General features: G+C 38.2%; 1 protein-coding gene across 2 annotated transcripts in view; it reads right to left on the minus strand.

The window, feature by feature from the left end:
* USH2A (usherin) overlaps positions 1 to 14,092 on the minus strand; it is a 788,115-nt gene that overhangs the window by 570,471 nt on the left and 203,552 nt on the right. Inside the window, exon 20 of one of the 2 annotated variants that reach the window (XM_029229459.1) lies at positions 1,365 to 1,595. In XM_029229459.1, coding sequence (XP_029085292.1) covers positions 1,365 to 1,595 — 231 coding nt within the window. Of the gene's footprint in view, positions 1 to 1,146; positions 1,596 to 14,092 lie in introns of those variants that run through there. The other variant, XM_029229460.1, reaches the window with a different exon arrangement.

The raw sequence follows: 14,092 nt of genomic DNA on the forward strand, positions 1-14,092 counted from the left end.
ATACTCAGTGAGGAGTTGGATATACTAGTCCAGTGGTTAAGCGTGCATTAATCTTAATATATCACAGCTAGAACATAATCATGATTCATTACAAATATACATCAGCAGCCAGCCTCACTTAAAAGCAAATTATTTACCATTTTAAGTAAAAATAAAATATGTGAGCTACGTTTTATAGTTCAAATTCCATTTCATTGTCCTCAACATATGCAGCATTGGAAAGACTAGCTATTTGCTCCAAAATGACTTTCTCATGGATTAAATTAATATCATTATGAGTTTACAGAGTAACATATTATATACTTAAAAATTTTTTTAATGGGAAATAAAGTGTGTATCATGAATAATTAGAGTTTTCTATGTCTGTAGTGAAATAGTGCTTTAAAAAACTGTAATTCATAGAGATAACTGGACTTCCAGAATATTGTAATACCAGTCAGACCAGAAATTGAGTGAGACGTGTGAGGTTGGCTCACACAGCGAGGACTGGATCCTGTCTTTATTTAAAATTTTTATATTTTACTGGGGATTTTTTTGCATTGATTTTTATTTGAAAAATATTGTATTAAAATATTATTTACATGGATTACTGAGTTTTGGGTGCCTTTAAATTTTGTGCCTCACTTGCCTTACTCTACTCCTGACCCACAGAAGGTATGCTTTCCCTGAAATTACTTTTTCCCATAACGCTCTCCACAGAACATGGGGTATTAACAGTTTTTACACTTTAAAAAGAAAAAAGCTACATCAAATAAGTGTTAGGAATAGTTAAACAAAGTTAAGTACCTTTCTTATAATTCTTTTCAGAGACCGGAATAAGCTGACGTGTACTGAGAATCTCCAATAGCATGGGGGCATTTCTCAAACTCATTTGCCCACAGAACTCTTTTCCACAAAGGAAGTGAGGAATACTCCGAGGAACACATTCTGGTAAATAGCGTCCAAGAGTCAATTCCAGCACATACTTTGATCCAGTAAGACTGCCTTTTCAGGGAAATCCCTTGTGTTTCAGACTCTGTGCTTCCACTGCAGGGGGCACGAGTTCGATCCCCAGTTGGGAACTAAGACCCCACACGCCACGCAGTGTGGGCAGAAGAAAAAAAAAAACAAAAAACACCACTGCCTTTTCACATCTATTATATATATATTTTTTTTCTTTTCTTTCCTCCACTTACCCCACTTATTTTTTTCAGAATACTGAAGAGATAAATATGTCGACACAATCAAGCTAAAGTTATAAAAGGGCTACATTAGTATCTCTATAAACAGGTGTAGTAAAAATTCATTGTAAAGACATATCAAAAGCATTAAAAACACCCCAGGGCTGAGTGCCTCGTAAAGAAAGTGATATCAAGCACACTTACCAGTAAAGTCTGTATTGACTGGGTGAGTGGAGCTGGGAAATTTATAATATCCATTTCCTATGAAACGAGTTCCTTTCATCATTGTGGCCCTAGGAGCTGGTAGAGCTGCCTGTCTCCTTTCCAGCTGATATGTAGGAGAGGGTCCATTCTGTTCTTCAGGTGCCTGCCACCTAAGATGGATGGTTGTACTGTTGATTCCTTCAACCAGAGGTGGCCTCAGTTGGGCTGGTGCTAAATATTAGAAAACCCTTGTTACGTTCAAGAATTTGGCTCCTATCTCTAGACACAGATATGCACACATATGTTCACATGCACCTGTGTACATTACACTCAAAATCAAATCAATTATGGTCTCCAGTATTTCTATGGTCTAGGAACTGAAAACAGAGTTAATATTAAATGTGACTAAACAAAATTTTGAATACGCTTTTATCATTAAACAAACTTTTTTCTTACAAATAATTTCTCTATTCTTTCTTGCGACCTGACGGATACTACATATTATAGTCTGTTGGAGCACCACCCAGATTCTCTTTACCAAGCAGATGCTTCATTGCTCTAGCTTCTGTGCCTGTTGGTCTCTAATGGCTCATGGCTTCTCCATTTTCTAGAGAATACCCCTGCCCTACCCAGGAGCTACAAGATCCCTTGTGAATCCTGCAGCCGGTGACTACCAAGCTAGTGGCTACTGATCACAAAGGGCAGAGTCCCTTGTCTTAACATGGTATCGAGTCAGGGCTGCAATTCACAGAGGCCAAGCAGGAAAAGGAAATGGTTGAAATGGGCTAGTTAGGGAGACAAGAGAAAGTGGGGTTTGAGAAAAACCGGTGAGCGGGGCGGGGGTGAACAGTCACTAATTCGCGCCAGCCCACAGATGATTCAGGAATGACAACCCAATGTTGTCAAATCCTTATTTTGTTACCTAAAAAAAAAATCATTTTATGTGTAATTTTCTGATTTTTAAAGCTTAGCTACTGGTCTAAATTAAAACAAACAAAAAAACAAACACCACTCTGAAAGCCAAAACATCCACAGGAAGGAATGAGCCTGTGATCTCAGCGGTTTGCAAACTCCTGTCCAGGCACGACAGACTCAGGCAGCCTCGGGGGCCCTGGAGTGACCACAGCACTCCCAGCAGCGGCCTGAGCCTTGGGCAGTGAGGGCCCAGGGCTCACACGCACACTGGGGACACGGTGCGCCTTGAGGTCCAGGGACACTGGCATTTCTTTGGAGCCTCCTGGGAAGCCCCAGGAGTGACAGCTCTGAGACTTCCCCTAAAACCTACTGGAAACAGATCAGATTAACAACTGAGTTGTTGAAAATGAAGACCTGTTTCGATTTTCATTTTCTTAAGCAGTTGGGTTTGTAGGATGAGATTCATATCCACTCGAAGTGTGTCAGCTGGGTTTGAGGGGTGAAAATGAAGAAAGGAACACATGTCATAATCGCCAAGTCTATTTATTGAGGACCCAGACTAAGGCTGTGGATCTTAACTTACACCTGTGTTAACATAGCCTTGTGCAGACACAAAGTTTTTGCCTGTTTCAGTAAATGTAAGATAAAATGGTGTGAATACAAAAACTAATATTCTTAAACCAAGGAAGGCAATTCACCTTAAATCAGCTTCGAACAATGACCATTTGTTACTTTCTAGAAAGCTTGGCCAGCTTTCCAAAGAGAAACAATTCATTGTGATTCTATTTTCATTTTTAGTAAAGAAGAGAGGGCAGTGAGTAAAAAGTTCATCAACTTAGAAAGATAATTAACAATTCTGTTCATCTTCCGCCAGTGTGAGCCATGTGATATTTTTATTCTTATATATACGAATCTGTAAATTTTATGCATGATTTCCTTTAGTATTCTTTACCAAAAAGTAGCTAAATGCTGGGTTCTCAAAGATTGCATTCTACAAGCTATGATCCCTCTTCAGAATAATCCAAAACAAAATAAAAAGCTAAGCCATGCAGAAATTTCTTCTCCCACTAAGCACATCTCCAGAGTTTGGAGTTCCATCTTTGTAAAATTTCAGGAAGCCATCATTGGCTATTAGCTTAACTGGGGAAGGAGGACTGCCAAAGATTTCTGAGTCTTGGGGTCAGAGAAGCAAGTAATGGAGGACCGATTATATTTTTTTCACTTGTTTAAAATTTTCTACTTAGGAGCAGACAATAGGAATTTTGAGCTTTTCTGTTACTTTCCTGTATTCCACTTAAGATTCCCTAGTGATCTGGCACACAAAGACTTGAACTTTTTAGTTTGAAGAACACCATCTATTCCAGTGATATCCAAATATCATATGATATCGCTTGTATGTGGAATCTTAAAAAATGACACAGATGAACTTGTTTACAAAACAGAAATAAAGTCACAGGTGTAGAAAACAAATTTATTCTTATTTGAAAGCAGCTACTTTCTCAAGGTCGCATTTGTCTGACATCTAATACTCTTTCACTTTACTCCAATCACCCATCTGGATGGGGATAATGAAAATTTGTACCACTACTGTATTCAGAATCCTTTCCCCGTTGATGCATCATCGAAAATCACTTCTTAGTCAGGAATATGATTTCAGAGTCAAACAAAACAAAATCAAAGGAATTCCAGCAACTCAGTAGGTTTGCTTGTTTATTTGTTTTGTTTGATTGAACGTCTACTAAAAGTGAGAGCATGCAATTTTTAAAATATGACAAAATGATTATAATCAATGAGGACACATGCATTGAGAATCCACTAAAATTAATGTTGACTATTTAAAGTCTAACAAGTCGTGGAGCGCTTCTAGATTCACAGGGGAATTGCCCTGCTGAGCAATTACACCATTCTTAGGAAGTCAACCACAGAGAATGAGTGGAACTAGAGTATATATATGTGTGTGTGTTTGTGTGTGTGTATTTTATTTACTTGCTTAAAGAAAAACCAAAAACAACTCTCAGCTGGTCTGTTACAGTTTCACTTTTGAGTCAACCCAGCCCACTTGAAAGGGTGAGTACCTACTCAGTCACTACCTTCAGAGTTCCCCTAAGACCAGAGAGGAACTTTCAATCAATTAAATGAGACTGGTCTCATATACATTCACAAGTAGAATAATGATAAGAAAAACAGATACTCCTGAACTATTAAACACATACACACAAACACAGACTCACTAAGAGACAGGTGAATTAAAGAGTATGGCTCAGATCATCAAAGTGAAGGGATTATAGGTATACATTTGTTCATCACAAGACAGTAAATTAAGAGACAATATGGGGCTTCCCTGGTGGTGCGGTGGTTGAGAACCTGCCTGCTAATGCAGGGGACACGGGTTCGAGCCCTGGTCTGGGAGGATCCCACATGCTGCGGAGCGACTAAACCCATGCGCCGCAACTACTGAGCCTGCGCATCTGGAGCCTGTGCTCTGCAACAAGAGAGGCCGCGGTAGTGAGAGGCCCGCACACCGCGATGAAGAGTGGCCCCCGCTTGCCACAACTAGAGAAAGTCCTCGCACAGAAACAAAGATGCAACACAGCAAAAATTAATTAATTAATAAACTCCTACCCGCAACATCTTCTAAAAAAAAAAAAGGAGAGCGACAATATGGAATAATGCGAAAGTCTCTGCAGACTTCTAGAGATATAATTTTCACTTTTCATCCAATTCTGTATGATTTTACAAAAATCACTTCAAACCTATATGCCTCAGTTTTCCCATCCAACATGAGGATAAATTTTCAGTGGAACACTTTGAAAATAACTGCTTTTAAAAACAATATAACTGCGTTAGGTTTTACAAAGCAAACTTCTATTCAAATACAGGGCACTATTTTTACTAGCCAATAAAGCATCTTTCAAATTGCATATTATAAAATGATTCAATTCATCCACATTTAGAATCTGTGTTTACTTAGAAAATCCTCTTATAAGCATAAAGTATAAAATGGATCTTCATAGGATACTTAGGCTTTTAGATTCAAAGACTAACAACATACAAAGTCTGTTTCCACTTGGAATAAAATTACGGTGCTCTTGTATTTTTTTGCATTAGCTCTGTGATCCAATTTCTAGTCTCTCCTATTTACAAGCATTCTTTTATACAACACTGTGTAATATACATTCTTCTTTATGCAGCATTTATTACTCTATAATCTGATTAATAGCATATCATAATGCATAAGTTTACACTTGCAAAATTTACGTAGTGTGGAGTTTGACCATCTTAGGATAAGAACTGAAGACCAAATGAGCAGAAGTCCTTGCTGACAGGTCTTTAAAATCAAATCTGTTCTCAAGGAAGAGTTTGTTGTCTATGAAGACTGCATGGCTGTGTCAATATCGTAAAGCATCATCAACCATTAGGAAGACAGCAATCTAGGAACACACATCGTTTCCTCATTTCAGGGGTGTGAGGGGGGGAAAGACTAACATGAGACATCCTCAGGCATCTTGTCAGGGGAAAATGATCCTGACTTGGTCTCAGAGATGCAAACTGTCACAGGAAATGCGATTTGCCAAATGCTGTTAGGCCCGAACACCTGTGAAAGGGCCCCGGAACTAGGACTCAAACGTAAAATCCGGGCTCACGAAGCCATGATTTCCCAGTTGGCAAGCGCTCTCCATTCAGCGTCCAGAAGAGGAGAGGCTTCTCCCCTCAGACTCTCAGAGACTTCTCAGTGCTTTCTTGTTGACTATCTATTCTCTGACTGAGGAAAGAACAACATCAATTTTCCCATTTTCTTCTTTGTTTACTAGTCCCCTTCAAGAGAGAGGATATATAGTGGAACTGACCTGGAAAGGAGAAAACTTAGGTTCTAGACTGCTTCTTTAGGACCCTACTTATAGAACATTGGCTAATCCATTATTTGGCCTCTCTGTTCTTCAGTATCTCCCTCATTCGTTTATTTTTTTTGAAAAAAATTTTTTTATTGAAGTATAGTTGGTGTACAATATTATATAAATTACAGGTGTACAACAGAGTGATTCACCATTTTTAGAGGTTATGCTCCAGTTACAGTTACTGTAAGATATTGGCTATATTCCCTGTGCTGTACAATATATCCTTGTAGCTTATTTTATACATAATAGTTTGTACCTCTTAATCCCTTACCCCTATATTGCCCCTCCCCCCTTCCCTCTCCCCACTGGTAACCACTAGTTTGTTCTCTATAGCTGTGAGGGTGCTTCTTTTTTGTTGTTGTTGTTACATTCACTAGTTTGTTGCAATTTTTAGATTCCACATACAAGTGATATCATACTGTCTGTCTTATTTCACTTAGGAAATACCTTCCAAGTCTATGCATGTTGTTGCAAATGGCCAAATTTCATTCTTTTTTATGGCCGAGTAATATTCCATTGTGTATATATATACACCACGTCTTCTTTACCCATTCATCTGCTGATGGACACTTAGGTTGCTTCCATATCTTGGCAACTGTAATAAGGATGCTATGAACATTGGGGTGAATGGATCTTTTCAAATTAGTGTTTTCATTTTTTCCAGATATGAACTCAGGGGTAGAATCGCTGGGTAATATACCTCATTTATTGAAGAGCACAACAGACCCGATTGTGCCTAGGGTCTCTTCCATTTTCAAAATTCTGCTTGAACATTTTCAAGCAGCTCCTCTCCATAGTAAACCAAGAAGGGATGCTGGATACATAGATCCCCTCAGCCCTCCAGGAAGCCAGCCAGCTTATCTCCCACAGCTCTGAGCCATCTTGTTCTTTACCCCAGCACGGCAGATACATATTATGATTTTTCTGTGTGTTCTATGATATAAACAAGGCCAGAAAGCAGTGCTTTTAGAGAATTTAAGGGGAATCACCTCCTTGATGAATAAACACTACCTTAACCAGCTGTCATACAGGTGATCATCAATAATTTGCACGCACCTCACGTCCAACACATAAACAGTGTGAGGATCCATGATTTCTGAACTGTACATAGGGCAGCAGCGATGACAACATGTACTGTTCCCTAAAGTCCCCTGTCAATAAAAGGTAGTTGCTTGGACTGTAATTATGGCATCCTTGCTACCCAAACTTGAAGCTTTTATGGGGCTTATGCAATTAACTACTTAAATGCATAGTAACACTTGCTTCTCTGACAGAAAAGTATTGATTTTTTAATCATTTTCAAGTCTCCTCTAGCACAAATAAATGTACTACAGTTACAGTTAATGCACTGTGTACATGCATTAAACGTTGGTGTGACAAAATTTATTATTTTGTGAAATATAGAACTGAAGTCGGGCTTCTCAGAAAGTAGCATCATGGATCCAACATCAGTGTGGAAACTACCATTGTCCTTGATACTCCAAATTCTCTAACTTCTACAAGTTAGAGATCTTTTTTCATAGGATACTTAGGCTTAAAATAAAGGAGGGGATGCTGAATATAAACCTTTCCTATATGTCAGTGTAGGAGAAAATTAGAAATAGTCCAACAGAGAAGATAACAGTTTATTTTTTCCCAAAGCTGTGGGTGTATGGCAACTCTGTTCAGATGAATTTTTGTCTATTTAATTTTTTTCCCCTTGCATTTATTTAGGGCACATCTATCAAAATATTTTGCACACAATAGTCTTTCTAGTTCAATTCTTACACATTTTAATTGTGTTGTTTTAATGCCTTACTATAGTTAATACATCGGAAAACTAAAATGGTGCTTTAAAAAGTGTGATTTCTGCCATGACAAAAGGTGAACAGAGGCCCGGTGAAAGTCACATATCTAAATACAGACCTGGCAACAGAGGTCATTACACAGTGTATGAACAAGGCTTTACCTTGGGTGCATCACACATTCAACATTAAAGTGGGTGAGTAAAAAGCAGTTAATTTTGTTTTGTTAGAAATAATATCATTTTAGTTTTAGCATCTAAGACAGATGCCAGCATTTCACTCTGAACAGATGGTAATTCCATCTAATAGTGCATCTCTGTATTAGTAAGGTCTGTTGTGTATACAAACAGTAATAAACAGTAGGTAAGGATCAAAATAAATTTTAATTGTTGACATTAAATTCTGGCAGCCACAGTTCTAAGGCTGCAATATTCCTTTTTCAAGTCTGTCAGGTTTACTAATGCTACAAAAGCTTTGTCGAAAGCTGCCAGATTCCAGTTTCCATACAAAGATGTTGCATGCTACCAGCTGTTGGTCTGCACCAGGATTACCTGTTTTCCTACACTGAAATAATCCTTCAGGAATAACATGGGATTGGTGCTACCACTGATGCACTGGTCCGCCATGATTTCTTTTAGAATGCTCCTGAAGGACTGAACCTTTAATTAAGAGGTTGATTTTTAAAATGTTGTGTCCAATTGTTACAATTGGGGTCATGGTGCTGTCACAGCCACTTTCCTACCCTGCTAAGTAAGGGTCTCTCATTCAGTTCACTCTATTCTCTTTGCAAATCTGGGCATTCCTGAACTTCTATGAAACTGACATCATCCTTTTCATTTGGTTGGCTTTATCAGGAGTCTGAAGGATTTCCCTAACAATTGCAGCTCCCGTCAGCTGAGCTCTTCTGTAGACTTTGCTTGTTGGATCAAGCCTGCCAACAAGCACCAATCTGGTTCTCATAATGTCTCCTACGATCTGGTATTACAAGTAGTAGCCGCTCTATATTTGGGGAAGCTGCCATGTCAAAATCATTATAAAAAACCCCAGTTTGGCATTCAAGTTCAATAACAAACACGCTTTGCCATTATATTTCCTTAAAAACAAGGATGTATTTTTTTGAATCATGAGAAATATATTGCTTCCACCATATGGGACAACCAACGACTCACCAACCGATTTCAGATGCAGCATATTGAGCTGACCATATGTTACTGTGCTGTTGAATGGCTGAGTGATTCATGCCCGTCACATTCTAGTATATCAATTAAAGCTCCTTGAAGTCTGCATGATTTGTGTCTCTGTTATTAAACCCTGCTAATTCATCCCACTTACACATCTGTTATAAATCTCTAGGAGTGCTGCATGATTCATGGCAATCTGTGAGCATGCTACAGCAAATTCTTCTCCTTGTAATTAACAGTAAATTGTTTTACTGCCATGCAATGAATTTTTCAGTTATATTGCAAATGAACTCCTAAATGTGCGGTTCTTTCCTAAGAACTGACTTATATCATTAGGCAATTAAAAAGTATTGCTTTGAACCAAAAGCTTTTAATCAAGAGAAATACAACTTCAACACTGCCTGAGAGCCACGGAAATTTGACACGGTGGTTAGAAGGGCAAAATAATTTCTGTTGTCAAAAGAGCAAAACAAACAAAACCAACCCTTCCGCGTACTCAGGACTTCCCTGATGCTAAGACGTGAGAACGTTGCCTGAAAAGACTGGGTGAGACAAGTGTGCACAGATACTGTTCATCTTAGAAGTGACTTAAGTCATCTGTCATTACCAAATTTCTCAGATTGACTTACACTGCTCTAATTGTAAAACAGTGCCTTTATTCTTGAAATAAATAATTGGATAATTAGCCAAGTTGAATCCGCAGAGGATTTCACTGCTGTTCAAGTGCTCCTGTCAAAGGTGAAGCAAATTCATTTCAGTTCGCCTCTGCAGCTCTTCGAAGAGGCTTTGATTTTTTTTTTTCCCCACTTTCCTGGCAGCAGCCTGAGATTCATGAGTCCATACATCAAGTCGGTAGTTTAACAACAAATGGAATTAAATTCAAAGAAGGGAAACTAATTGAAGGACAGCAACAAAAGTGTTTGGTAATGTGCTTTTTAATATGGCATGCCACATTTGCATGATAATTTTTCCTTTTTAGCATGGAGCAGAAAGTGACTAGCTTAATGAGGGATTATTCAAGACAGGAACGAACAAAATGCATTCATAACTAAGAACAAAGATTGTATTATGAAACAAAAACAGGCAACCTCAGAGAAGTAACTGGATGATTGGTTTATGCATTATGAATAAAAAGGTAGAAAAATATTTATATTAGTATTCACTAATGACTATATATACAAGATTGTTGTAATTAAAATTATAAATTAACATATTAAGAGTGCTTGTTTAATCACTCTGGGTCCTATTCACAATGAAAAGACTTATGTACCTGCATACAAAACAATGTGTATTTTCAACCCAGCCGCAAACATACATTCTACTTCGGATTCAGACAAAAATCTTAATGCACCACTAATTACTTGCTTAATGGGAGATGGGCACTTCTAAGCTTGTAGTGTAGAGGTCATTTTATGACAGGTAAAGGAAATAGGACATTTTCCCTCCAGGAATGGATCTCCAAAAGGAATTTCTCTGAAGGAAGGTTTAATTTGTACTTAATTCACAAAGGGCGGAAATGTACAAAGTTATTAGATTAAAAGGGTAATCTTCAAGAAAAGTATAAGAAGGGTGCCCAGTCCATCAGTTTATGACCCTTATATACCCAGAAGCAACTCCAAAGTCACCCATGACAGTTTCCTGAAGATTTTGCAGTGGAGATGCAGCCGCTCCTGGGAGAATACCTCTCTCACATCAGCTCTCAGACTTTGTCATGGGCACCAAAACTAAAGGAGTAAAGCAATAAATATCCTGGACGAAATGTGTAATTCTAATAATATCTAATTGAAAAAATACTTCAAAGAGAGCAAATTATAATTCTCAAGCTTTTTAATGAAACATACATCTTTACAAGTATCTTTTTGATCTCTGTGACTGAGATTTAAGGGAAAAAAAACATGTTTAAGTGATTCAGTGCTTCAAAAAGGCTGACTACTACTTCTAATTTTGGGTGCCCTTCTTCAAAATTTTTAAATGGTCGCTGGCTTCTTCGGATTCCTGACACTTCACTCACATGAACTACATTTAGACTTGAGTTAAATTTCTCACAAATCCATTAGAATTCACTGGAGTAATATATACCCTCCAAATTGTAACTTTATTACTAGAAGAAACAGAGCAGGAAGAATCATAGCTGCAACTTAACTTTTATTCCTTTCCTACAATGGTCAACAAACCTGTTGACCATTCAAAAGAATTGACCTTCTCACTGTTTATTTCTATGACTCAATATCTATCAGTTACACACAGAGGTTTAATCCTAGGAAAATTTTAGAAAAAAAACCTTTTTCACCTATTAAAAACAAAGGAGTTAAGAAGGATATTGGATCTGTAATTGCTGGGGCTTTCTTTGTATTCTAATAAAAACAAGTCCATTCTCCCTGATCCAAACACCCCTGAAAATGGTATATTTTATAATAAATCCAGTGGCAAGCAAAAATTTTTTTTTTTATACTTTTCTCATGTAAGTGACTTTATTCCCTGCTCGGCAGATGAAGAGTCAGAGAGTTCTGACAAAATAAATTAAGGGATAAAGAAATAAAAAATTTCCCAGAAGAACGCTAAAATAATTTTTCCTTCAGAAAAGAAAGGATTTCACATGTGAACAAAGTTAATATGTTCTTTTTTTAATGTAAATTGAGTAGAAGGAACATTTTGGCAAAGGACAAAAAACTACACATTTAAAATTTACTATCCCATCTTCTCCTGCAACTGTTTAATTTTTTACCTTCCAGCTTCTGCTCTAACCATGTTAATCAGAGTGCTGCCCAGAGAGTCATCAGTGACCCCACGTTCCTTGCAGTTTACATTTTTCCTACTTTCCCTACAGCATGTGACCCTACTGACAACATTCTCCTTCTAGAATTCTCTCTCCCCTTGAGTTTTTGGATACTGCTTTTTCTAGGTTCTTTTTCTAACTCTGACCACGTCTCTGTTCCCTTTATTCCTCCTTTCCTCTTCCTCCCAAAATGTGAGCATTCACTGAGATGTAAACTTTTATTTTGTATTTTCTCTGCCTTCACTAATACATTATCATCCATAGTTTCGCCTTCTTCTACATGCAGGTGACTATAAAACCCGCATCCTTCTTAAGCTCCAGATTTGCATTTTCTGCTGTTGGCTGGTTATAATTGTCATGGATGTGTTTCCATCAGATAATCAAACTGAAACTCATGGTTTTATTTCTCCCATATGTTCTTTCTTCGTCTTTTGCATTAGATTTAGTGGCATCACCACTGTCTAGGATATTTACTGTCATCTTCAATTTCTCCCTCTTCTTAACCTGTGGATTCCCCTTCCTTGATCTACTCTATTCCTTTCTTTTTTTTTTTTTTTTTTTTTTTTTTTGCGCTTCGCGGGCCTCTCACTGTTGTGGCCTCTCCCGTTGCGGAGCACAGGCTCCGGACGCGCAGGCTCAGCGGCCATGGCTCACGGGCCCAGCCGCTCCGCGGCATGTGGGATCTTCCCGGACCGGGGCACGAACCCGCGTCCCCTGCATCGGCAGGCGGACCCTCAACCACTGCACCACCAGGGAAGCCCCTATTCCTTTCTTTTAATCTTTCCTTCTATTTATCTGATTTACTTTCTCATGGCCCCCTTGGAATGTCTACCAGTCTCTATTTCCACACTTTAATCTATTCTACACTGTACTGACAGAGACATCTTTATAAACCTCAGCTTTCATCATGTCAGGATGGAACAGTCCCTCAAACAGCAACACATGGTATAATAGCTGGAAAAATCTTTACCAATTCTTTATAGTCCATTTCAAGTGCCATTTAACCTGAGCTAATTTCCCAGTCTCCTAAATCAAAGCTATCTATACCGTATTCTCCGTTCCCATAGCTTTCTTTTATCCTTTCCCCCAAGGTGTTAACCCTACCTGTTATTTGTCAGTACCTTAATGCAGACACCATTAAGGTATCCTTGAATGGATTCTACTAGAATCCCCTCCACCCAGTGCTTTAAATAGTAACCTTAATAGATGCTTACTGAATTGAGTACTCACAGCAAAACATAGCAACAATACGGTTATGACACATTATTAACTCTATATTGTAAACAACAAACTTGAAATGTGTAGTTTTTGATCAAAATCCTGAAATGCATGCCATAATTCTGAACAACATGCTCCTTACAGAACTGAAAAATGATGCTTTTCGATGTTAGCCCCCCTACAGTTTACTTTTGCCATTCAATCCTTAGTTTTAGGACTCTCCATTGTTATATTTATGTTATAATGCTGTTACGGAAACAAAGTTGCAAAATAAATTGCATGACTTCGATAACATTCGATTAGACATTCTATAACATTTACATTGTGACTGAGAAAAGTATTACAAAACAGTTATGATAGAAATCTTGATTAAAAATAACAATTGTTTTTTGAGGATTTACTCTGTGCTGGGCACTGCTTTAAATACTTAACATGTATTTACTCCTCGGGAGAGCCCCATGTAATAGGTTATCCTTACTTATAAATTGGAAAACTAAGGCACAGAGATCATATAATTTACTCAAGGTCACAAAGCTAGTAGATGGCAGAGCCCAAATTCAAGTTGCGGCATTCTGGCTTATCATTTTCCCCTAAAATACACAAATAAACTCTTATTTGAAAAAGTCAATTAACTTGCACATCTCATGGCTTTCGGAGACTATGAGAGGTTTCCAAGTTCTGTTTTTCAGGGATAAAGAGGCAGGGAGAGGACTCAGAGGGCCTAGATGAGTTCTGTTCCACTCAGCTTCCATTGGATGGAGTGGCCTTAAGCCTCCTCACCAGTGACTAGAAGAAGAGCACATAGCACTGGGGCGCAGTGAGTTCCACGCCACAGGAACTCTTACTGCAACCAATGAGGATGATATTCACACAGACGTGATCATTGGTCCATTAAGCAGGGAAGATGCCATTCTATAGACATTTTCCCTGCTTTTCTCTTTCCATGTCCAGGGTCTGT

The sequence above is a fragment of the Monodon monoceros genome, unplaced genomic scaffold (assembly GCF_005190385.1).
Source record: "Monodon monoceros isolate NGI ecotype Baffin Bay Population unplaced genomic scaffold, NGI_Narwhal_1 Super_Scaffold_18, whole genome shotgun sequence".
NCBI classification, from domain to species: domain Eukaryota; kingdom Metazoa; phylum Chordata; class Mammalia; order Artiodactyla; family Monodontidae; genus Monodon; species Monodon monoceros.